The sequence below is a fragment of the Vespa crabro genome, chromosome 2 (assembly GCF_910589235.1).
Source record: "Vespa crabro chromosome 2, iyVesCrab1.2, whole genome shotgun sequence".
Lineage (NCBI taxonomy): Eukaryota > Metazoa > Arthropoda > Insecta > Hymenoptera > Vespidae > Vespa > Vespa crabro.
Window position 1 is genome coordinate 21,083,393 of NC_060956.1, and position 23,580 is coordinate 21,106,972.

At 34.2% G+C, this 23,580-nt stretch overlaps 1 protein-coding gene across 5 annotated transcripts in view; it reads right to left on the bottom strand.

Moving 5' to 3' along the window:
• Positions 1-23,580, bottom strand: part of LOC124422102 (serine/threonine-protein kinase 26) — a 104,589-nt gene that overhangs the window by 78,235 nt on the left and 2,774 nt on the right. For 2 of the 5 annotated variants that reach the window (XM_046958101.1, XM_046958099.1), the window contains exon 1: positions 399-788. The exons of 2 other annotated variants lie outside the window; for them this stretch is intronic. Coding sequence is in view for 1 of the 3 variants with exons in the window: in XM_046958098.1 (XP_046814054.1) it covers positions 3,360-3,435; positions 3,652-3,657 (82 nt within the window). In the remaining 2 variants the exon portion in view is untranslated. Of the gene's footprint in view, positions 1-398; positions 789-3,359; positions 3,436-3,651; positions 3,673-23,580 lie in introns of those variants that run through there. One more of the 5 variants, XM_046958098.1, reaches the window with a different exon arrangement.

Genomic DNA, 23,580 nt, shown 5'->3' on the forward strand with positions numbered 1-23,580 from the left:
TGAGAAGAACCAATACCAATCAATCGACCGACCGATTGATCTACGTTTGATCTTACCTATTGCAAATTGGACAACGAATAATCATTGATCCTTTCTCCACCAATAATCGATCCCACGCAAAGGATACTACTATTACAAAGTTTATGACGTAGTAATCTATTTTAAGTTAAAAAAAACTTTTCCATCCATTTCGTATTGTATAAGCGAAATAAAAGAAAGAAAGGAAGTAAGGAAGGTAGACAAAAGAGAGAGAGAGAGAGAGAGAGAGAGAGAGAGAGGAAGAGAGCAAAAAGCAAAAACCAAAAGATAAAGAAAGAGGAATAAAAAAAGGAAAAAAAAATCAAGAAGAGAAAGAGCAAATAAAAACTAACTAACGTTATAAATAATTAACGAGATACCTTAGATCGCGAGTCCTATTTCCGCACACCGTAAACGTAGCAGAGTTCCCGTAAACGAGAAAGGGGAATGTGCCCGGTGGCCGAAGGGGGATTTATGATAAAAAGGAGAAAGAGAGAAAGAGAGAGAGAGAGAGAGAGAGAAAAAGAGAGAGAGAAAGATATATATATATAGAGAACGAGGGAGATTGTTAACGAGGATATCCCCGTACCCCCGTCAGTACGCAAAAGCGCTACCACCGGTACGATATATTAATCTGAACGATCGAACGACGATTCTCTACGTGTAGTTGAGGGCGGTCGCGCGTCGACTGAAAGCTCCCTTTCGAGGAGAGAATCCGCAAGGGAACGACAACGGCGGCGCCACGACGCAACCCCTTACAACATAGCACGGCACGGCACGGCACCACGGCACAGCACGGCACAGTACAGCAGAATAGAACAGAGCAGACCAGAGAAGAGAAGAGAAGAGAGAAGAGAAGAGCAATGCTAGCCAGCCAGCCAGCCAGCCAGCCAGCCAGCCAGCCAGCCAGTCAGCCAACCAAGCGACCGAGCCGTTTCACCCCCACCCTCCTCCCTCCTACTATTCCACCACCTCCTCCTTCTCCCGCCTTGTCTGCATCCCCCTCGAAAGCTCGGCATCCCCACCATCGGAGCGTGTCTACCGCCACGCGGCCGTCGAACTGGAGGGGGTGTCTGCCGGTGGAATTACTTCGCCCGGCAAAAAGCTCCTATACCCTTATTTGGAAGGGTAGAAAACTTCGCAAGACCGACTACTCTCTGCCTGTTTCTGCTGCTGCTGCTGCTGCTGCTGCTACTGTTTGCTACTGTTACTGTTACTATGTTCCTGTTGCTACTCTGCTACTACTGTTACTCTATTGCTTCTGTTGCTACAGCTATGGGATATATTTTGCCAATGGTGTTGATGGTGGAATGTAAGAGAGAAATGAAAGAGAGAAATAGGGAATGGCGCTTGTTCGTTCCTCCCTACATATCAGCATCGTTGTATCATCGCTAGGGAGGGAAAGAAAGGAAGAGAAAGAGAGAAAGAGAGAGAGAAAGGAAGGGAGAAAGAGAGAAAGGGATGAATTATAATCTTTATAGCGCTAAAGAATGTTTAGCGAGCGGGCAAGATAAGAGAGTTCGTCGGCCTTCGTCCTGTTCTCTTCTATTCCTCTTCATACCCACACGCACACACATACACACGGGCGCGCGCGCGCGCATATATTTTCTATACCAAAAAGAACTTCGTAATTAAACGATTTATCATTACATCTTATTTCGACCAAGTCAAATAATCCATTTTGGTTTATCGATCCTACTAAAAGTGGTAGTAGTCAGATCGGTCGGTTCTCCGCTTACTACGTCCCGACGCATTTATAGTCAACGGATCCTACCCACTGATGGATTTATGGTAATTAGTAGACCCATACGAAAGAGGGATCCCATTGAATTTTCACGATATTTCGATATAGCGATCTATTTAAATGGAAACGTCTTGTATTATATCGATTATCAATATGGATTAGTTTATAAGATATCATCGAAAAATTATATTTCAAAAAATTATCCTAAAGGATATAGAAAAAGCTGTTTTTATCAAACTGGTGGAACATCGAACCCAAGTCTCTCTCTCTCTCTCTCTCTCTCTCTCTCTCTCTCTCTCTCTCTCTCTCTCTCTCTCTCTCTCTCTCTCTCTCTCTTTCATGGTATAGATTTTTCATAACGATGTAAAAACCGTAAACGGGGACATCGGATCGAAGATATGCGTATTTGATGATAAAAATTGGACGTTAGGTGGATGAATCTTAAAGAGACGGTAGAGAGGAGAATACACTTAACGATCGAGAGAGAGAGAGAGAGAGAGAGAGAGAGACCGGGTTTGGTTCGTGAGTTGAGTACAAGTAGGAACCGGTTCTCGTGTGTGGCATGAGCTCTTTCGTTACTGTGGTGTGTCCGTAGGATGAAAGGAAGTTCAACGGCAGTATCGACGAACAAGCAGAAGATCGATCGCGTCAAAGAGAAATCTCAAATCGTTCCTATCCCCCCCCAAATCGCCTCCCCCCGTCCGCCCGCAACCCTTCTTCCCCCGCCCCCCATCATCCTATTTCTATTTCTGTCATATTTCGTTCGCCAAAAAAAAAAAAATAAAAATAAAAAGAAAAAAAAAAGAAGAAAATCTTTTTCAACGTATCGTCACACGACGATCTTTGTTACCGAGCAAGCGCACAAATACAATCGATTGTTTCGATTGGTTCAAAACGTTAACGTCACGTTTTTTTCTACTTCTTTGTTTTTATTTTTTTTCTCTCTTTTTCTTTTTCTTGTTTTTTTTTTTTTTTTTTTTTTTCGTTAAACGAAAAAAGTAGGACACTGATTGATAAAATATCTTGCCGAGAACGATAAAAAAAAAAAAAAGCTGTCTACCAAAGCGATTTTCAAATCGTTTAGTCAAACGGACGTTTCTGTTTGTTTGTCGGATCTCCTCTCTATCTCGTCCATCCATCCTTCTCTCCTTTTTATAAAACGATTTATTCCTTGACGCCCTTGATGTAAATGGTACGTATCGAACAATTCGCACCCTTTTCTCTCGCAATCAGTGGAAAAGTTAAACGGAACGCGATACGTGTCTCGACTATCTCTGATCCGAATGTATTTCTGATTTTCTGCCAACATTTCATTCTATGAGCGGGGAAAAGATGATGATAATGCAAAAAAAAAAAAAAAAAAAAAAAAAAAAAAAGAAAACAAAAACAAAACAAAACAAAAACTTTTGCTGATTGCAACTATCGTAGAAAATCTTTATATTTCATAAAGATATAATTAAAATCTCATGTCCGTTCTAGATATGAAACGAAATTGTAAATGGGAAGTCTTTAAAAAAAACTCGTTCATACGAAACGAGTTAGACCATTTCTAAAATTATCATCTTGATTCTTGATTCATTAAAAATAAATGACTCACCCAACGTACGAACGCTTGTCGTAGTTTGTTTTTTATTATCCATGAACAAAATCAGACACCTGAATTGATATCTTACCTGAAAAGACAAAACAAAAGGGGAAAAAAATCATTAAAATTAATTACGATTACTACGTTGAAAAATATAATTGAATTCGCGTAAGTAAATAAAAAGTAAATAATTGAAAATAATCTCATCATTCGTACTGATTGGCGTGGGGTGGGGGGGGGGGAGGAAGAGGGGGGAAATAAAAAAAATAAAAAAAAAATAAAAAAAAAAATAAAAAAAACATACATTCATAATATCGCAACCCAATTTCTCTCGAAGTACTCGAGATATCGCAAATAAATCGCACTCCTCTTTACTTCGAAAAGCACTTTCTTCTTATATAAATAGAGCAAATCTTAAGATAGCTTCCGTCTCTGTGAAAGTAAATGAAACAACGCGAGAGAGAGAGAGAGAGAGAGAGAAGTAGTATTGGTATATGTGTATGTATGTATTTACGAACTTACGCAGTATCTAGAAAGAAAATATTGATAAATCGAAAGAACGAAAAATCTTTGTGTGTATGTGTATGTGTATAAGTGTACGTGTATGTACTACGATTTGGTGGCTTGCCGTGATCCTGTAATTTACTAAAATCCTAGCGTTCTGTCTTTTACAATCCAAGATTAGTTTCGGACAGTTGGATCTTATCCTACCATATATAGATATATATAATATAAGATATATACACATACAGTAAAGTATGTACTTATAAAATAACATGACGATAAAATTGAAAATTAACATCTTCGAAAATTTCTATATATTAGATTCTTCTTAATTTACATATAATATAATACTATCTAATTTTATAATAATATATCCTTATAAAACATATTGGTTAAAATTTATAATTTGTTAGATTTTCGAATAATAAAAGCGACGACGAATAAGGACGAGAAATAAAAACATAATCTATAGTTTGGTGGAATATCGATCCTGGCAGAAATTATTATACTCTCCCGCGGGAAACATCGCTCCACCAATCGATTACTCATTTTCGAGACGATCCTTTGGGTAGAACGAACAAATCTGCGATAGTGATAATTCATATTCTCCTATACACATACTCGTACGCCCACACACACACACATACACACACACACACACGTATGACAGATAGTATTTCATATAAAAAAATCTCGAGACAAATAAGCCGCGACTAGAGTTTCGTGCACTTGAAATGGATTAGAAAAGTGGATCGAATAGGAGAGCAACGCGGATGCGAGAAGTCTTTATGTGCCGTGCTATACGTGTTAGACGGTAGTTATTTAATACAATAATTTCTTTCTCTTACGGATGACTCACATAATAGCACGAAATTATGGCGTTTAGATACGCGTGCGTACGTACGTATATAGGTATATACATAGGGAGAAAAAGAGAGAGAGAGAGAGAGAGAGAGAGAGAAAGAGAGAGAGAAAGAAAGAAATAAAACGGCTATTAAAAATCTTTAGGTATACATGAAGATAAAACATTTTCACTTCCGCATCTTATCGGTAAAGAATAAATTCTCTACTATGTATATTTTATCGAGTTATTGTTCTCTGAATCGAATAGATTCTAAGAAAACACATCTCGGCAACGCCTACGATCGATCGATAAGTAATCCACTATCATCATTTTCTATTCAATTGAAGTATAAAAAGTCAATAAATCGCTAACAATAAGAAAATGGTATCGTTGGTAAATCGTCGTCTGTTATATACATACACACACATATATATATATATATATATATATATATATATATATATATATATATATTAACTTGTTATTTAGGTTCGTCGTATCAGACAGAATGACGTTTAACGTTATTAAATTAATTAAAAGGAAAGATGGGCGCGATCTGATGGAAGAGGCAAGACGATGAATGACTTCGCATTTAGAATACGAGTTGGAGGAGTTTACTACTCTCGGTTAAAGATCCATTACAAACGGCCAAGGCCATTATTTGTTTTATCGTTCACCTACATGCGCACGTTTACTTTATCTTACGTGCTCTGACGTATCAAAGTTAACTTGGCCAGAGAAATTGAACATTCTTCGTGCGGTCAGTATGTCTCGTTCGTTGCGCGTGAAGTTTTCTTGTGCGATAGAAATTAAAAAAAAAAAAAAAAAGAAAAAAGAAAAGAAAAGAAAAAGAGAGATAGAGAAAGAGAGAGAGAGAGGAAGAAAAAAAGAGGGAAAAGAAAATAAAAAAGAAAAGAAATAGTTGGATACTTCGTCGCTAATTTCGCGGAGGAGCGAATCTTCTCCGTTGATAGAAAAGCTCGTGCCAAGTTTCTGCAAGCAAGCTGTGCGGAAGCATTCCGTCGCGGTCGCCTCGAAGTCGAGACAGTCGCTTTTTTTTTTTCTTTCGTTTGAGAGAGAGAGAGAGAGAGAGAGAGACGACGACGACGACGACGAATGGAAGGAATGGGCGCGAACGAACGATTTTACGAAAGAAAAAGAAAGAAAGAAAAAAAAAAGCGACGCAAGAAGAAAGGATACGTGATAAATTGCGTAAGACCAAACATAGAGATAGGTATGTAACTACGTATCGTACATACGTACGTACATACATATGTACGCATCATCGTGGAATTTATGTCGAGTTCACGCTCGATAAAGCGATTCACTTCGATTCGTTCATGTTACCCGCAATAAGAATAAATTCTCAAGAAAACTTAACTTTCCTTTATCCTGTAACAGCTGGGGTTATATAAAAAAAAAAAAAAAAAAAAAGAAAAAAAAAGAAGAAGGAGAGAGAGAGAGAGAGAAGAAAATAAGAAAAAGAAGAAAAGAAAAGAAAAAAGAAAAAGAGAAAAGAAGAGTAAGTAAATAAAGAATAAGAAGGAAGAAAAAGAAAAGGAAAGAACAAAATGTCGGACAAGAAAGCTTTTAGCAAAGTTCTCACCCAAAAGTCACGGGCTACTATACAAATTGATTCGAAAGATGCATCACGGTGCATCATACACCATTGCCGAATAATAATCGAACCGCGCGGATTGGGTTGCCTCTTCGGTATGTATCGTAAGCCAAGGATCTCCGTTAAAATAGCGCTACGGCACGTATTGGAAACCCCTTCACGTACCCTTTCACATACGCTTAAGCATGCTTCACGATACTTGGGAGTGACACTAGCGTTGGAGTGGAAGGTCAACCGGCGATTGGAACTGGGACACCGACATCGATGAGGGGGTGGGGGGAGGGGGGCAGGGACATAGAGGAGGTGGAGGAGGAGGAGGGGGGCGAGACGGAGGGAACCATAGAAAAAAAAAAATTATAAACGAGTTTAAAGCGCCCGAATGACTCCTTAGAGGCAGGTTTTCGTCGTCGTAGTAGTCGTCGTGTAATTCTTTTGAGGATCAAAAATCCATACCAGTTGCGATATTACTGCAACGGTATTTCCGTATAAGAATAAAAGAAAATAAAAAATATATTGAAAAAAAAAAAAAGAAAGAAAGAAAAAGAAGAAAAAAAAAAACAAACGAAAGAATAAAAGAAAAGAAAAGAAAAGATAAGTTTACCCAACGAGTATAGCACCGTTTCCTCTTATACTCGTTTCTTGTATATTTATCGAGGTATCTACTTTGAAAAGTAATTCTTATCTATATATTTTCAACGTTTAAAATGTAAATAGACAGGTAGTTAGATAGGTGTATATATATATATATATATATATATACATATATGTATGTATGTGTATATGTAAACACATTCTTTGGATAATATTTTTAATTCGTACTGGGAGTGGGTGATTTAAAGGAAAGGCAAAAAAAAAAAGAAAAAAAAAAGAAGAAACAAAAAAATGAAAGAATAAAAATTAAAAACGAAAAAAACAATTAAATGAGTCGAGAAATATATATATATATATATATATATATAATATTGTTCTGTTTCCAACCAAAAGGTAATACTTTCGTTAAAAGTATCGCGACCACACGTAAACAATTAATACTTTAATCGTCGACGTCCGTACGAACGACGATGCGCATCGTTTATCAGTAAAGCCCCTAAAGCTATAATTTGTTCTTTGTTTTCCGATGAGACTGATTAAAAGTTGTCGTTTTTATTGGGTAAAAAAAAAAAAAGAAAAAATATTTTCTTTTTCTTCGTTTTCTTTCCTTTTAGTTCTGTTTGTTTCTTTTGCTTTTTCTATACCGCCCCGCCCCGACCCGTCTCATCACTCCTTAATCTTTCTTTCCTTTTCATTCAAGCGATCTATTATTTCTACTTTTTCTCGCGTTTATTTTTGCATCAACATCGATCCGTATTATTCGTAAAAGTTCGAAAAACCAACGAAGGCCCCTTCTCGGTATGATCGAACAAAATTATCCCGGTGATTTTCGTGCTAGTTGATTTGCCAGTATTTAATCGCTTCTCCGACGCCCTTAAGCGGGATTATATACTGATCTACTATGTTTCCTTATAACTTCACCCTACCGTTCATAATCAATTTTCACTTTGCGTCTCGGTTGCCGTCCGAACGAAATTATATACCTTCGCTATTATACGCTTTAAATCCATTCGAATCATAATGCGTGTAACTAATCCGAGTATACACCTCGAAACCAAATTCCTTTTCAAATAACGCGCGTATGCGCCTATAGATGTGTTGTGTCTGTACGTCTATGCGTATCATATACACATGCGTGTATAAATAGATATATATATATATATATATACACAATTTCTATGCTATCATAACAACAACAACACAAACATATATTAGCTAATCGAATTTCATTGAATGTACGTATAACAAAGGAATATTACAACTTACGTTAACAATGTAGAATATTAATCAAAATGTAGATATTTAGGACGATTTACAATTTCCCTTCCGAGTCCAACTAGACGGTTGATTCTGTTTCTCCATCCGGTGCAAACGATATTTCATCTCAACATCAAGAGACATTTCTTGCACGTAACTCATAGAAGAGAGAAAGAGAAAGAGAAAGAGAGAGGAGACGTACCCGACAATCTGCTCGTTTAACAGACATAAATGATTCGTACATGTGTGTACAATAGCTCAGAGCGAACGGAGCTTGCTAGCAGCTTTTTGACGATACCAATTCGAATATCCTTCTTGCTCAGAGTTAAACCATTGAAATTGTTTTTCTTCTCTCTCTCTTTCTCTCTCTTTCCTCCTTCTCTCTACCACTCTCTATCTCTTTGTTTTCATACACGAGCGAATAAAGTGAACGTCATATAGAGTTGTTGACAAATACAATCGTCATATATATGTTTCATAAGAGCATATAACATGAGAAAAGACGAACATTTTATCGTTGTCATTCACAGATATAATACGCACTATTCATACGATTCACATTAGTTTTTTAATAGTTAATTATTATACGTGTATATATATGTATGTGTGTGTTTGTGTGTAGATCGACGATATACATTTCCAACGTTTAATAAAATAAAAATTATTTTCAATCACGTTATATCATTGAATAAAATAGAAATTTTGATTTCTCCCAGTCTAAAGAATTTTTCGTAATAAAAGTAATATTTCGTAATAGTATATGTTTTGATTATTTTTTTACCTCGATTCTTATAAAAATTTTCAATTAACGATTACGAAATTCAACGATAAGATTATACAAGACGACCCTTTACAATTGTTTTCCGTGTGTTTACCTTTCCAAAGTTATCATACGACTGCGTAGTCTGTCTAACAGAATTAAGTAGTATTCGTCATGTTGAAAATTAGACTTTATTTCGATGTGAACATGGTAAACAAAGTAATAATGTTAATCTCTAGAAATAGATAGATACAATCTCACGTGCTTTATATATATATGTATATATATATATATATATATTTTTTTTTTTTAATGAAAAAATTTATTATTAATCTCGAATTAATGAGAACCATTGAAAGATTTTATAAATGTATGTTCAAATACCAAGTGTAAAGTATATATTATTTATTTACATACGTACGCGCGAGTAAACACACACACACACACACACACACACACACGTATATCCACACAAACTTAAAGATGTAAATATTTAAATTAACGGGATTACGTAAATATTTACTCGTTGTTTCATCGAAACTCGTCTTCATCTTATTTATATCATACGTTAAACATTTATATCTACATACTGGTTGATATCATAAAAGTACACACAATATATTTAACTTTTAATGACTTATTATAATTTATCATTTATCAAAAACAAAATCTGTTATATTAAAGTTCGTCGTGTAATATAACGCGAAGTTTTCAAACGATACGTTCTGTAATATTTCCTTGCTTTTTATAGTTTAATTAATCGTCCTACTAGGGTTTTGTTCGTATCCTTGTACTTAACACGATATGAAACATCGCTTTGTTAGAAAAGTTTTAAGTACCTGCATTAATATCGCACTTTAGAAAGTACGAATTTTTCGTGATTATAACTATGACATTTTCTTTTAGTTCAAAAGTGGAAGTAGACGTCCTAAATATTATTAGTAAAATCTTTACTTTCGAATACGTCATAATTTATTAGTTTATTAGATGACTTTCTACTAGGGATGGATCAAATGTTTATGAGTTTGAAAATCAATTACACTTTTTCACGACTTTTTTAAGGTTAATTTTTTTCTTTTTTTTTTCTTTTCTTTTCTTTTTTTTTCTTCTTTTTTTTCCTTTTTTGCAAATCGTAAAATTCTACAAGCTTATAAGGTTATATACTTTTTCAGTACGAACCACCCACTTACGGAAAGTTTTCCGAATATTTCTATTGCTTAACGCTATATCTATTATATTTTTAATAAACCGTACAAGAGTCATGTTCTTTACGTACAAGTGCATTACAAACAAGAAAATTTCTCTTCTTCGTTACGCTCGCCTCGTTCTACTAAAATTTTATCATATGAATTACGCAGTTTGCTGGAAGCAATAGCTTCGAGGATTCACATCAACGAGATAAATTGCGTTCGAATGAAGACGTTCCACTCTTGCGAGAGATAGTACCAGTGAATGAACTAACTATAAAAAGTAGTAAACCAAGAAACGTATCGTAAATAACGAGATATGCCTGTTATACCGTGCGAATGAGCGAAAGAGAGATTAATGTTTTCGAAGTATACATAAACTTATCTCACCAATTTTTTAAACTGGATTTTATTGCGTTTACTCAAAATAAAAAAAAAAAAAAAAAAAAGAAAAAAGAAAAAAGAAAAATTAAAGAAGAAGGAACTTTCCGCATAATTAAATGATAATATCGTATAATCGATTCCGAACGATAAAAAAAAAAAAGAAAAAAAAAACAGGAAGAAGAAGGAGAAGAAAAGTAAAAAAAAAAAAAAAAAAAAAGAAAGAAAGAAAAAAATATCGATATCAGGGTGATATCATTTTTTTATTTGATTTAAATCTCGCAAAGATTGCTTGATTGTTTTTTTCGATCGAAGTTCTTTTTTTAATTAAACGATTCACGGCACCTAAGCTTACTTAGTTTTATCACGCTATTTTTCGTCCGAGAGAGAGATAAAGAGAAATAATTAGATAGATACATAGATAAATCGATAGAAAAAGAGAGAGAGAGAGAGAGAGAGAGGAGTTCACTATCGTTGGAAGGACTTTTCGAACATGAAACACTATTAAAAAGTTGTATCCACAATTTTGATTGGTTTCCTTTTTCTTTTCTACATGAAGTTAGTCCTATCGAAGTTTCCAACGCTTTTGAGGAGGGCCATTCGTAAATCTCATAAAACAAATTTGAATTTCATAAAACAAATAGATCCATACGTTTCTCATTAATGAAATCTTTTATTGTTTTTCTTTTTTTTTTTTTTTCCAATTCGAGAATGGCAACGAGATAAAGATAAAGCTTAATTCTAATTTGATCCACGATAAAAGTTATCCACATTAAAGGAATATCTCTTATCAGTTTAAAAGAAAGAAGTGAAAGTATAATTGTCAATGTTTAATACTCTCGAATACGTGAGATCATCTTATGATCGGATTATAAAAAAAAAAAAAAATAAATAAAATAAAAAAAAAAAATATCAATGGATCGATAGTAGAAAGAAAAGAAAAGAAAAGAAAAAAATGAAAAATGAAAAAGAAAACTTGACCCTCTAAAGAGAGGAGAAGTGTGAAGAATAAATGATAAAAACGAGAGAAGTCAATTTTGTTGAAAATATATGTGATCGATCACAGAGGAAGACAAAAAAAAAAAAAAGAGAGAAAAAAGAAAAACGTGGCATGTGAGAAAGAAGGAGAAAGAGAGAGAGAGAGAGAGAGAGAGAGAGAGAGAGAGAGATGAACTCGAAAATAAAAAAAATAAAAAAAATAAAAAAAAAAAAAAACAGAAAAAAAAAGAAAGAAAGAAAGAAAGAAAATAGAAATTGATTTCTACTTTGACTTCGGCAAAGGTTGAAGCAATCTGTATAAAGGGTAGATACCCTTGAGCAGAGAATAGGAATACTTCGGTTGTTACCCTGGGCATCGACCGTCTGCTAAGCGCGTGTCCTGGGGCAAGGACCTTCGTTGTACGTATATTCTACAAACCGTCTCGGCGTTTCTCGCTCGATCTTAAGAAGACATAAAAAAGAAAAGGAAAGAAAGAAAAAAAACAAGAATAAGAAGAAGTACTTTACCAATTTCTCTCACACTTTTTACGATAAAATGATTTATCTCATCGTCATATCTCTTCGTGACATGACGTAATTTTCTGTTTCTTCTTTTTTCTCTCTCTCTCTCTCTCTCTCCCTCTGTCTCCTTTCTTTCAGACGTTGGGATTATTTTGTATATATATATATATTTACTTACATTCGAAGACCGTGAGAGTAAAAGTTATTATCGAAAGTCATTATCGAAAGTTATTATCGTATTTAATCGTTTTTGTAATTATTTCATATATTTAACAATCGATTTTCCCATCGTATTTCACATTGCAATAATATTTTCCCATATTATTTAAACTTAAAACACATTGCTATTAAATAGGAACGTATATATTGAATAATACGATATCTGACATGACACGAGTGTAAACATCGGTATCTCTTGTAAGATTTCCCTTAGGTAACGGAGACCCTTTTGGGTATTAAGTATTATTGAGATATCACGCAAATATCTATATATCTATATATATATATATTTAGAATTAATTCGTTCCTGGCTTGATTTTTATTCGAAAAATCAAACTATACAAATAAATAGATCTCTATGTATGCCTTATTATATTATTTTCTTTTCTTTTTCTTTTATCTATCTTTCCTTTTATCAGAAAACCCATACAGATAATATAATTAATATGATATATATATATCGTAAATCAAAGTTAAGATAATTTCGAGTTTTACGAAGCTATCGTAAATAATCGTAAATATAAAATAACAGAAGAACAGCGTAAGTAAGAAGAAAAATTACAAAAACGTTCGTCTGTAGGAGTGGAAGCAACGGTACTTGCTCTCTCTCTCTTTCTCTCTGTCTCTCTCTCTCTCTCCCTCTCCCTCTCTCTCTCTCTCTCTCTCTCTCGAAAGAATCCCTCCTAGAAACAGATAGCACTGTTCGTAAACGTCCACTTTAGCGCCATAGCCAAGGAATAGGTAGAATCTTTAATAGCTGCCTTTGCAACGAAACGACTTATGTAGCACCGACGCGTTCTTCTTAACGTCTACTGTAATACCGTAAATGCTGACTCTCTTCGAACAGAGCAAATGAAAAAATATAACGTCGTTTAAGAAGGACCGTTGTTTTCGCTCAAACTTTTCCAATTTCTCGAAGGAGAGAAGGAGAGAGAGAGAGAGAGAGAGAGAGAGAGAGAATCTTTACTCAACGCTAATATATTTTCTCACGACGAGTTTTCTCTGCGAATGATTCTTCTAACGACTTTATTACGAAAAAAAGATGAAGGAAAAAAAAATAGCGAAAGAATATATTAAAAAAAATAATAAATAAATAAAATAAAATAAAAAAAAAAAATTAAAAAAAAAAAAAGAATTGAGATATATATATATATATAATATATAATTTGCATCTACGAGGGATAAAGTTATTCATGTTGATATTCGTATATCAATCGACAAACGAGACTTCCAATTTTTCATGTTTTCCCCGATATTTAAATTCTTGAACTTGTTTACCAGCATATCTTGTCGATATGTTCGCGTTCACAAGAGGAATCTTCATGAAAGTGGAACGCTATAGAAAGCAATGCGGAAGAGGAAATTCTTCTCTCATAGAACGCCAAATTTTGTTCTGGCCAAAATCATAGATCCGATTTTTCACATAATAGCACCACTTGCGACATTAATTTTTTTCTAACGCTATAAGAAAAATCGACGATATTCATATATCATCATCATCGATATTCATACACGCTCATGATCATTCTAAGATTTAAATCCACCTGCAATAAATAAAATCTCTTATCTTAAGACTTTACCTATCCCGAAGCGATGATAAGAAAAGTGACAGTAGCATTTTTTTCTTTTTCCCTTTAATTCTGTTTTTCTTTTTTTTTTTTTTTCTTCTTTTTTTCTTTTCCTCCTTTTTCTTTAGAGCAATCTTTTTCTATAGTATATAATCGATTAATTACGCTTAGGAAGGAGTAAACGATTAATAGAATCGATAAAGAGAGCCAAGAACTTTTATCTTTATTAACGTGCTTTTATTCGCGTTACTGCACGATATGACGAATGACTCCTTCGCACACGGGGTGAAAGAATGATTCTCTTTTTTGCAATCGTTTTTTTTTTTCTTTCACTCTTTTGTTTTTTCTTTTTCCTACTTCTTCTTCTTTTTTTTTTCAGAAAGCGATACCACCTACAAGCTTTTGTATTTTCACCCTCGGTAGAGTTTCGGTGGATATAAAAGAAGAAACATGGATAGAGAAAAGAGAATGAGTGTCTGCGTGCGTATGTGAGAGAGAGAGAGAGAGAGAGAGAGAGAGAGAGAGAGAGAGAGAGGATAAAGAAGAGAAGAAGAAAAGAAGATAAAAACAGGAAAATGGCGAAGAAAAGCGAAAAGAAGATAGAGAAAAAGGAAAGAGAGCACCGTCATCCAGCTGCTTTTTAATGAGGCATCCTCTCTCTCTCTCTCTCTCTCTCTCTCTCTCTCTCTCTCTCTCTCTCTCTCTGTCTGTCTGTCTGTCTCTCTCTCTCTCTTATCCGAGATATCCAGCATTCGCGCGGTCGATGGCCTCGAACGTGAAATAATGCGCTGGAAAATTCCGAAAGGCCGTCGCTTATCGATTTTCTTTAATTATCTTGAACGCGCGATACTTTGAAGATGATACGGAATTATCGTACGGCTAACGCGAAAAGAAGATTATCTTTTAATAAAGAAATCCAATATCAGCTCTTACCAAAACTCCATAACCATTGATCGTCTCTCGATATACGATCATTCATGTTCATTAAAATCACTTTTTACTGAAATTTTAAACAATCATTTGGATTTTCAAAGATACCAAATTTATCATCGAATTCGTGAAATCCTAAATAATAATATCTACTTTTGGCACTATTACATATCGTTTTTGATGATAGATAAATATCGAGAAATACAAACTATGCGTTTGACATTGATCCGACCTTTTTCCATATGTATCTATCTACTTACGTACACAAACACACACACACACACACACACACACACACACACACACACACATATACACACATATATATTTACATACTTATTTCTGTATGTGTGTGTATGTGTATGTGTATCGAGTTTCACAACAAAAATACCAGGATTATTATGAAATTTAGCGGATTTTTTTTTCTTCTTCGCAAAACATCGAGACAGATCAATTTTATTTTCGAGGAAGGATAGAACCGTGTCATAAATTCAATTATTTTCGGCTAACCCAGACTAAGGGAGGATAGGGAGGGATGACAAGCCCCTCTTGAAAATCTTGAATGGCAGACATGAGTCGAGTCATTCGATAGATTTCTTAATTCTTTTTACAATGGTGCTTTTTCTTTCTTTCTTTTTTTCTTTTTTTCTTTTTTTTTGTTGCTCTTTTCTATCATTTTCGAGTTGATAATTATCGGGAGAAAAAACGCATTTCGAAGTTTCTAATCGAAAATAAATTTTATTTTATCAAATATTCAAAACATCGAATATATATTTTCGATCATTTTTCGTCCATTTGATCCCCTAAAATTCTTCTCTAACGAGGCCGATTGAATTACATATATTCTGAATTAAAAATATCTCCCTCCCCTCCCCCCGATAAAGAACGAATAATCAAAGTAATAATAAATGATCGAATAAATGCCGGATTAAAAACTGCCGCCTTATTGGAGTTGCATAGTACGATGGAGAGTTCCCATTGTGTTGAAAAAACACTTCTCTTCCGGCATATTCAAGTCATTCTGAATTGGTTTCTACGATCAATAAATAAATCCGGCTTTTAAATAAATCCAAGTACGATTCTCGTTGGTCAAATTATTTGTTAATTTCAATGGTATCAACAATATTTTTATTTTTAAAATATCAGCCTATTACATTCGTCGTAATACATATCGGATACATCGAGGAATCTTTGACGTAACGCTTTAACAAAGACTTCATTAGTTATTTATATATCGATCAAAAATTTTTAAAGATAAAATATAAATAATCGAATGTAAAAAGAGAGAGAGAGAAAAAAAAAGAAATACCTCCTAGAAAAGAAAAAAGAAATTTTATCGGTGCGACTGGAAAAAAAAAAAAAAAAAAAAAAAGAAAAAAAAACTATCTTGTCGAGAATGATTATGATTTCGTAGGATTTTCAACGAAATTTCATTTATAATATACCGATAAAGTAGGTCCCTTTTCCACACACAAACACACACACGCACGAACGCGCATGTACACACGATATAATGACCAGAAAGTATATAGAGATGTCCATGAAAATGAATATCCAGTGGATGGAGAATGAACGAGCCTTGTTAAAATGGGAAACGAGTATGACGCGATCGAGACTCGATTGAAACTCAACGACGTCGTACTCTTCGACTTTTATTTTTCGTTATACCCGATGAAAGCTCTCTCTCTCTCTCTCTCTCTCTCTCTCTCTCTCTCTCTCTCTCTCTCTCTCTCTCTCTCTATCTATCTATCTATCTATCTCTCTCTCTCTCTATCTCTCTCTTTCTCTCACACTTATCGATGGTTCGAAGATAAAGAAGAAATTCCATTATCCTGACTGCTCCTTTCTCCTCCACCTGTGAATCCTACCCTCCCCCTCATTCACACCCCTTCCCCCCCCTCTCTCTTTCTCTCTTTTTCTTTCACTCTTACCTCCCTTTTTTCTCTTCCTTCCTTCTTTCTTCTTCTTCCCTTTACTCTCGCGCCTCTTTTCAAGAGAAGATCGGCAGGCCACTACTACTCGGAATATCTCGTTTCCTTTGTCCGCATCTTTTCTCACGATCCTAAGGATACCGTACTCGCAATGAAACGACCTTCGCATAAGGAGAAGAGTAGTGGATGCTACTGCCCTGCAGCTAAAACCCGGCAAATTGCGCTTCCAACTTTTACGAGGAGCACCGATCCTCTACTCCGTCGGATGAACGATCATCGTCTCTTTTTCTCTTTGGAAAGAGAAAAAGGAAGAGGGACTTTTTCTACTCTTTCCACACCTCTCCACCCCACCGCCTCTCCTCACACCCTTTCACTCTCTCTTTCGTTCTCTCGACATTTGATTTCTTTTCTTTTCTATTTTTTTTCTTTCTTTCTTTCTTTCTTTCTTTCTATCTCTTTTTCTTTTCTTTTTTTATTTTGCATTTTCTTCCTCAAGAGATATTAATATCTTATCATGATTGAAACGACTATCCGAGTAGAAAACTTTGACTATATATCCTATGCGATAATATGTCTATATTAAATTTTATCGAATTTAATTGAAATATTTTCTTATACATACATATATATATATATATATATATATATATATATATATATTTATTTATTTAATTAAATTCATAAAATGTATGAAAATATATCAGAGATACATATCTCTTGCTAATTTGAATTTAATTAAAATATTTGTGTGTATATATAGATCTATTTATAATGTATATAGATCTATTAAGAATTATTGGTTATATTTATGACATATGTATATATATATATAATATATTATATCATAGTTCTTAAAAATATTCGATGATGAAAATAGGTTGAAATTTTAACTTTCCAATGAGTGATCCTTTCCAATGAGGATGAGTGGTTTCACGTCGATAGAACATTGAAAGAAACTAGTAAATATTGCTGAACGAATGACAGAGATCGATACCGGCTGAATATCCAAGGAGAACTTACCTATTATGCAATCCTAACAGAAACAGCCCGAAGCGATTTGCATTTTTCGACGTCGACGAAATCGACGAAAAGATCGACTACTTTGAATTTCGATTATGTAGAAAAGCAAACAAATATACAGGCAGGACGGTGGGGAGGGGAGGGGAGGGGAAAAGAAAAAAGAACTTTCGTTGTCTCTTTACGAAAGCGACTTAACGTTTCTCTCGAGAATCTTTTCTTCTAAACTTTTTCATTTACTTTCCATCCTCCTGCTTGTTGCACCAAACTTTTGTCAAACGTTGTCCTACGAAGAATACTTCTTGACTGAATTTAAAACGTAATTCTTTAAACCTACAGATTTACATCACAATCGGAAAATAACTTTTCTTTCATTCGTCCTTCTTTTCAGAAAGATCTCGCTAGAACATAAAAATCAAACTTAAAAATATAACCTTTATTTATGATTTATCGTTTCTAACGAAATGTCAATTTTCAAAAATTCTATTTTTTTTCTTTTTTTTTTTTTTTTTTTTTTTTTTAAGATATAAAGGAAAAATAGATAGTACGGCATAGCTATGGGAAAATAAAAATTCAATTTTTGAATCCAATTCTTAAGTACGATCTTTTCGAATGTAAGAGAGAGAGAGAGAAAGAGAGAGAGAGATAGAGAGAGAGAGTAATTTGCAAGAGAATTTTCTCCTCTCTCTCTCTCTCTCTCTCTTCTCTACGTAATAATATAAATTCTTGAAAGAGAAAATCTTGAAGATTTTGAATAACCGAGATAGATATCTCGCGTGAAAGTAACGGAGAAGTTGGTCTCTTATTAGAACGGAATACTTTTTCCCTTAGCACGTAGATTAGATCGAAGGATGGATTTGTCTGATCTTTTTTCGAGGAACTACGATAAATTGGAATTTCTTTCTCGCCTCGAACGAGAAACCTTTTATATATCGTATAGGAAAAGGGAACCTTTTCGATGGGTGTCAATTTCCATCCCCTCCTCCTTTCTCCCTCTCTCTCTCTCCCTCTCTTTTCTTTACATAAAGTTATATAAAATCCGATCAAGAAAAAATGTGGATTGAGATTGAAATAAGTGAAAACAAATAAAAAAATTCTTACGATTAGAATATAACGGCGAACGAACGAACGAACGAACGAAATTAATTTGCTATAATTATATTTAAGAAAGGGGAAAAGGAAATGTCATGGGGACACGGAGACCGGATTTATTTATGGTGTATGTATGCCTTCACATAATCTGGACGTTTAATCACCTGAATTACTTTTGATAATTATTAACAAAACTGGTCCAAAACTGGTCCTTATTTTTTAATACGGACCAACGATCACGAGTTAAACCCCAGGTAGCGGCTTATAATTCTGTTATATTATCGATTATACGATCGAAAATATTCGACTATTTAACTTCTTGTATGGCTAACGTAAGTACTTATTTAATATATGTTGTAGGTATATAAATATATATGTATATATATATATATATATATATATATATATATATATATACATACATATATGTAACTAGTATTCGAAAGTAGATCTCGATTAGATATAATTGATCCTTATTGAATACACAAATGATAGATACTTTTATGTTCATTATTTTCGACATTTCACGGAGAATGCGTCGTTAGAATTTACGTTCTCTTTAAATATTTCAACGTTTCAATAGCAAACTCTTATTATCTCATTGGACGTCGATATTGAGTAAAAAAAAAAAAAGAAAAAATATATCATCGTCGATCCTCGATAAACAATATCATCAATGTCAAAAAATACGATCGGATAAGATCACGATGTTAGATACTTCCAATAAAAAAATAATCTTCCATTTCCAAAAACATCGTCGCTTAATCTTTATTGATGAAAATATTTACGTTCTTTTTTCTTTCTTTTTATTATTTTTCTTTTTTTCTTCTTTTTTTATATATATAAATAAGTACTCGATTCCGTGTAATCGATCGTGAATCGTTAAGAAAATGTTTTACGTGGTAAAGCATTGGCGTATCACACCGTTGATAAAGACTTTTGCTCTAGTACACACACACACACACACACGTGTCAGTCGGCCATGTTTGGTCTTATGTAAAATATTCGAACGCATCCATATATAGACGGAGAAGTCGAGTACATGACTCCGACGTTATCACCTACATGCATGTATCTTAAACGTACGTATACGTGTATTGTACAATGTCTCTCTCTCTCTCTCTCTCTCTCTCTCTCTCTCTCTCTCTCTCTCTCTCTCTCTCTCTCTCTCTGTGTGTGTATGTGTGTGTATGTACGAGTGCGCATATACGCGTACCTGTGTTTTTGCATATTTGTGTGTGCGTTTGTTCGCGTGTGTGTACACGACACAAAGCTATTACTCGCTTTACGAGGGGTTCCATTCGTGACGTTTACGACCGAACGAAACCTACCGAATGCGCCGGCACTGCCACCGGCTACGATTAATTCTCGCGTACCTTCGATCCAAAAGTTTCACGAAAAGTACGTCACGGTACGTTCGAGTTCGTTGCACGCGCCTTACCTTTCCTCGAATTTATAATGTAAGAATATATATATATATATATATATATATATGCATACAATCTTGGTATATAAGGGAAAAAAGAAAAAGAAAAAAAAAGGAAGAAAAAAAAAAATGACATACAAATATAAATAACGAACAGAGTTTATCGCAATTCATCTGTCCTAATGATACGCGATTTCTTTTTTTTTTTCTTTTTTTTTTTTTTTTTTGTATAATGAATATATGTAAAAAAAGAAAAGAAGGAAAAAAAAAGGAAAAAGAATAGAAAAAATACACGAGATTTTATCACGCCTTAACCGTTATATACGTAATATCCGAATACCCGGCTGCCTATTTCAATATTTTCTACAATACAACAATCTTTTTCTTTTTTCTTTTTTTTTTTTTTTTTTTTTTTTTTTTTCATATGTTCCTGTGAAAAATATTATTAAAATTTATTTCACAATCACTTCCTTTGAATACTTTTACGTTGATTTACCTTTTAAAACGTAAAATATTGTCTTAAGGTTGGCAAACAAGAGTGAACATTTCAATTGTCAATATAAAGATTAATTTACGGTATATTTAGGACTGATTGTGTCGAAAATTACGAGGAGAAATAAAATTTGAATTTGTTCTTTTTGAATTTGATACTTTTTAAAATGACAAATTAAAATCACAATTTTCAATTCAAAAGTTATAGAATTAACGCTAATCGAAAGTTCGATTAAATCGAGATTTAAAATTCGTGAAGGAAAAAAAAAGAAAAGAAAAGAAAAGAAAAGAAAAGAAAAGAAGAGAAAAGAAAGAAAAAGAAATTAAAAAAGATCAAAAGAACAATTTAATAAAGCGTTACTACACTGTACTTTTCTTTCGGATGTATAATTAATGGAGAAATAAAGAGGGAAGTGAAAGTGAAGGAAAGAAGAGTGAAAAAAAGAAAAAGAAAAAGAAAAAGAAAAACAAAAAAATAAAATACGAATCGTCAAAATGCATGCACAAAACGCTTAGCACTTTATTGTCTCTCGATATACTACCCACGTAACCACGATATAGATATAGACATACGTACATGTATCTACTTATTCACATGATACACAGTATATACTGTGCATATTTGAAAAAGTGTATAAATATATGTAGATATATAAACTAGCAGTACGAGCAGGCACATGATTTGAACGTTCCAGTCGATAAGGTTTACGGAAGGCACATGGGCGAGATAAGAGAACGCACAGAGGGTGCATCGCGCGCTTTTGCTCGAGTTAGCCAACGCAACCTAGGCTTCCCGAGCTACGATAAGAGTAACAACGACGTTATCGTGTCCTCGTATGCGTTACACGCGTACAGAAGAGAAGAGGGAGAGGAGAATTGTCGTACGACAGAGACAACGTTATCGTCGATGAACAGAATCCATTTAGAGAGAGAGAGAGAGAGAGAGAGAGAGAGAGAGAGAGAGAGAGAGAAAGAGACAGAGACAGAGAAGTCCCGAGAGAATTTCAAATCATTTTGTTATCGAACCGATTAATTATTCTAGAAGGAGAAGAAACCGAGAGTAAGAGAAAGAAAGAAAGAGAGAGAGCCAATAACGTTCGTTCCAATTTCAAATTCTAAATACTAGTATTTAGAAGACCTTAAAAAGTAAACCGATCGCGTAAAAGTCCCCGTAAAAATTCTCGAAGGGATAATCGAAGTGTGACGCGCTAATATCTCGAAAGAGATGAACGCGTTGTCGTGGAAACGGCAAATACTCGAACGGCATGGTATGCCAGTACGAAGCCATATGATCGACGATGAGTACGGAGCTGTCGAAAGGGGGAGGAGACGGAATCCCACCCTCGACACTCGTACGTACATATCCCATCTCGATCGATATCAGACCGAGGGTAGCAGGTGCCTTTTCTATGCCGAGCCAGTTACTTTGTTGTTGTTGTTTTTGTTGTTTATTTTTTTTTCTTTTCTTTTTGTTTTTCTTTCTTTTTTTTTCTTTTTCACTTCGTTTTTATTTTTTTTTTTTTATATCTTCTTTTTTTCTTTTTTCTTATAATTACATCGTCTCGTCCCTTTATCTCTCAATAAAGATCGAAACTGAAACGATATATATATATATATATATATATATATATATATATATATATATCAGGAATCAACTCTATCGATTTCGAAACAACTCGCATACATATAAGATATGTGTGTGTTTGTCTTTGTATCCAAGACGAAAAACCTACTATAGATTACAACGTTACAGTAAATATCGATGTACAGATCGCGCGCCTTATAAAATATTACAAAATATAAATTATCCCCTTCATTTTATTCTCTTACTACTTTTAACAATATTCCTCTTATAATCCTATAATCGTTACGTAAAATTTGTCAGATAACGTAGAAGTTATGGATTTTACTACGCGACATGCATTTGCACGATAAAGAAGTAACTTTTTGAAATGAGTGTATGACGACTCATGCCTTAAATATTTGTAAATCCTTGAATTTTGACAAAGCGTCCGTTTCTTCTTGCTAAGTGTTCGCGAAATTTTTATGCTCACTTCCTTAACTGACGTTCTTCATTATAGGCAAAAAAAAAGATGAGGAGAGAGAGAGAGAGAGAGAGAGAGAGAAAGAAGAAATGAAAGGAATAAAAAAGAAATTGAATACGTTTGCTAGTCACAAAAAAAATTTGCTGACGTTGAAGAAACGAGGGAAACGTTCGACGATAAGGATAGAAAACAGAAAGAGAGAGAGAGAGAGAGAGAGAAAGAAAGAGAAAGAAAGAAAGATAACCAACAAGAGAAAGAAAGAAAGATAACCAACAAGAGAAAGAAAGAAAGATAACCAACAAGAGAAAGAAAAAAAGATAACCAACAAGAGAAAGAAAGAAAGATAACCAACAAGAGAAAAAGTACAGAATTGTAGAAACAAAGTTCGCACATTTGCCTATCAAAGAAATGGGATCTCCCTGTATTAATTACCCATCGGCTCTCTTTTTTCATCTCCAAGGAACACTCTGGTAATAAATAGAAGTTTCGCGATAAAAAAGGGAGGGGGTGGCGCGGTGTGTTGCGACGTGATTGCAACGTGCAGTGCCAGAGAGCCTATGCGTCACCGTAGGAGCGATAAGCTTCGCATTCAACGTTGCCAATAAATCCTTCCGATGAAATTCTTTTCGAGCGAGCCACGACGCGAGGTTACGCGTATTTTTTTTATTTTTCTTTTTTTCTTTTTTTTCCTTGTTTTTTTTTTTTCTTTTTCTTTTTCTGTTTTGCGAGCGCGTTTCGTGTACATACTCGCGAGGAGACGCCAAAAAAAAAAAAAAAAAAGAAAAACATAAACATTAAAAAAATAAAAAGAAAAGAAAAAAAAAAAGAACGAATATACGAACGAACGAATGAATGAACGCAATCATCGTGA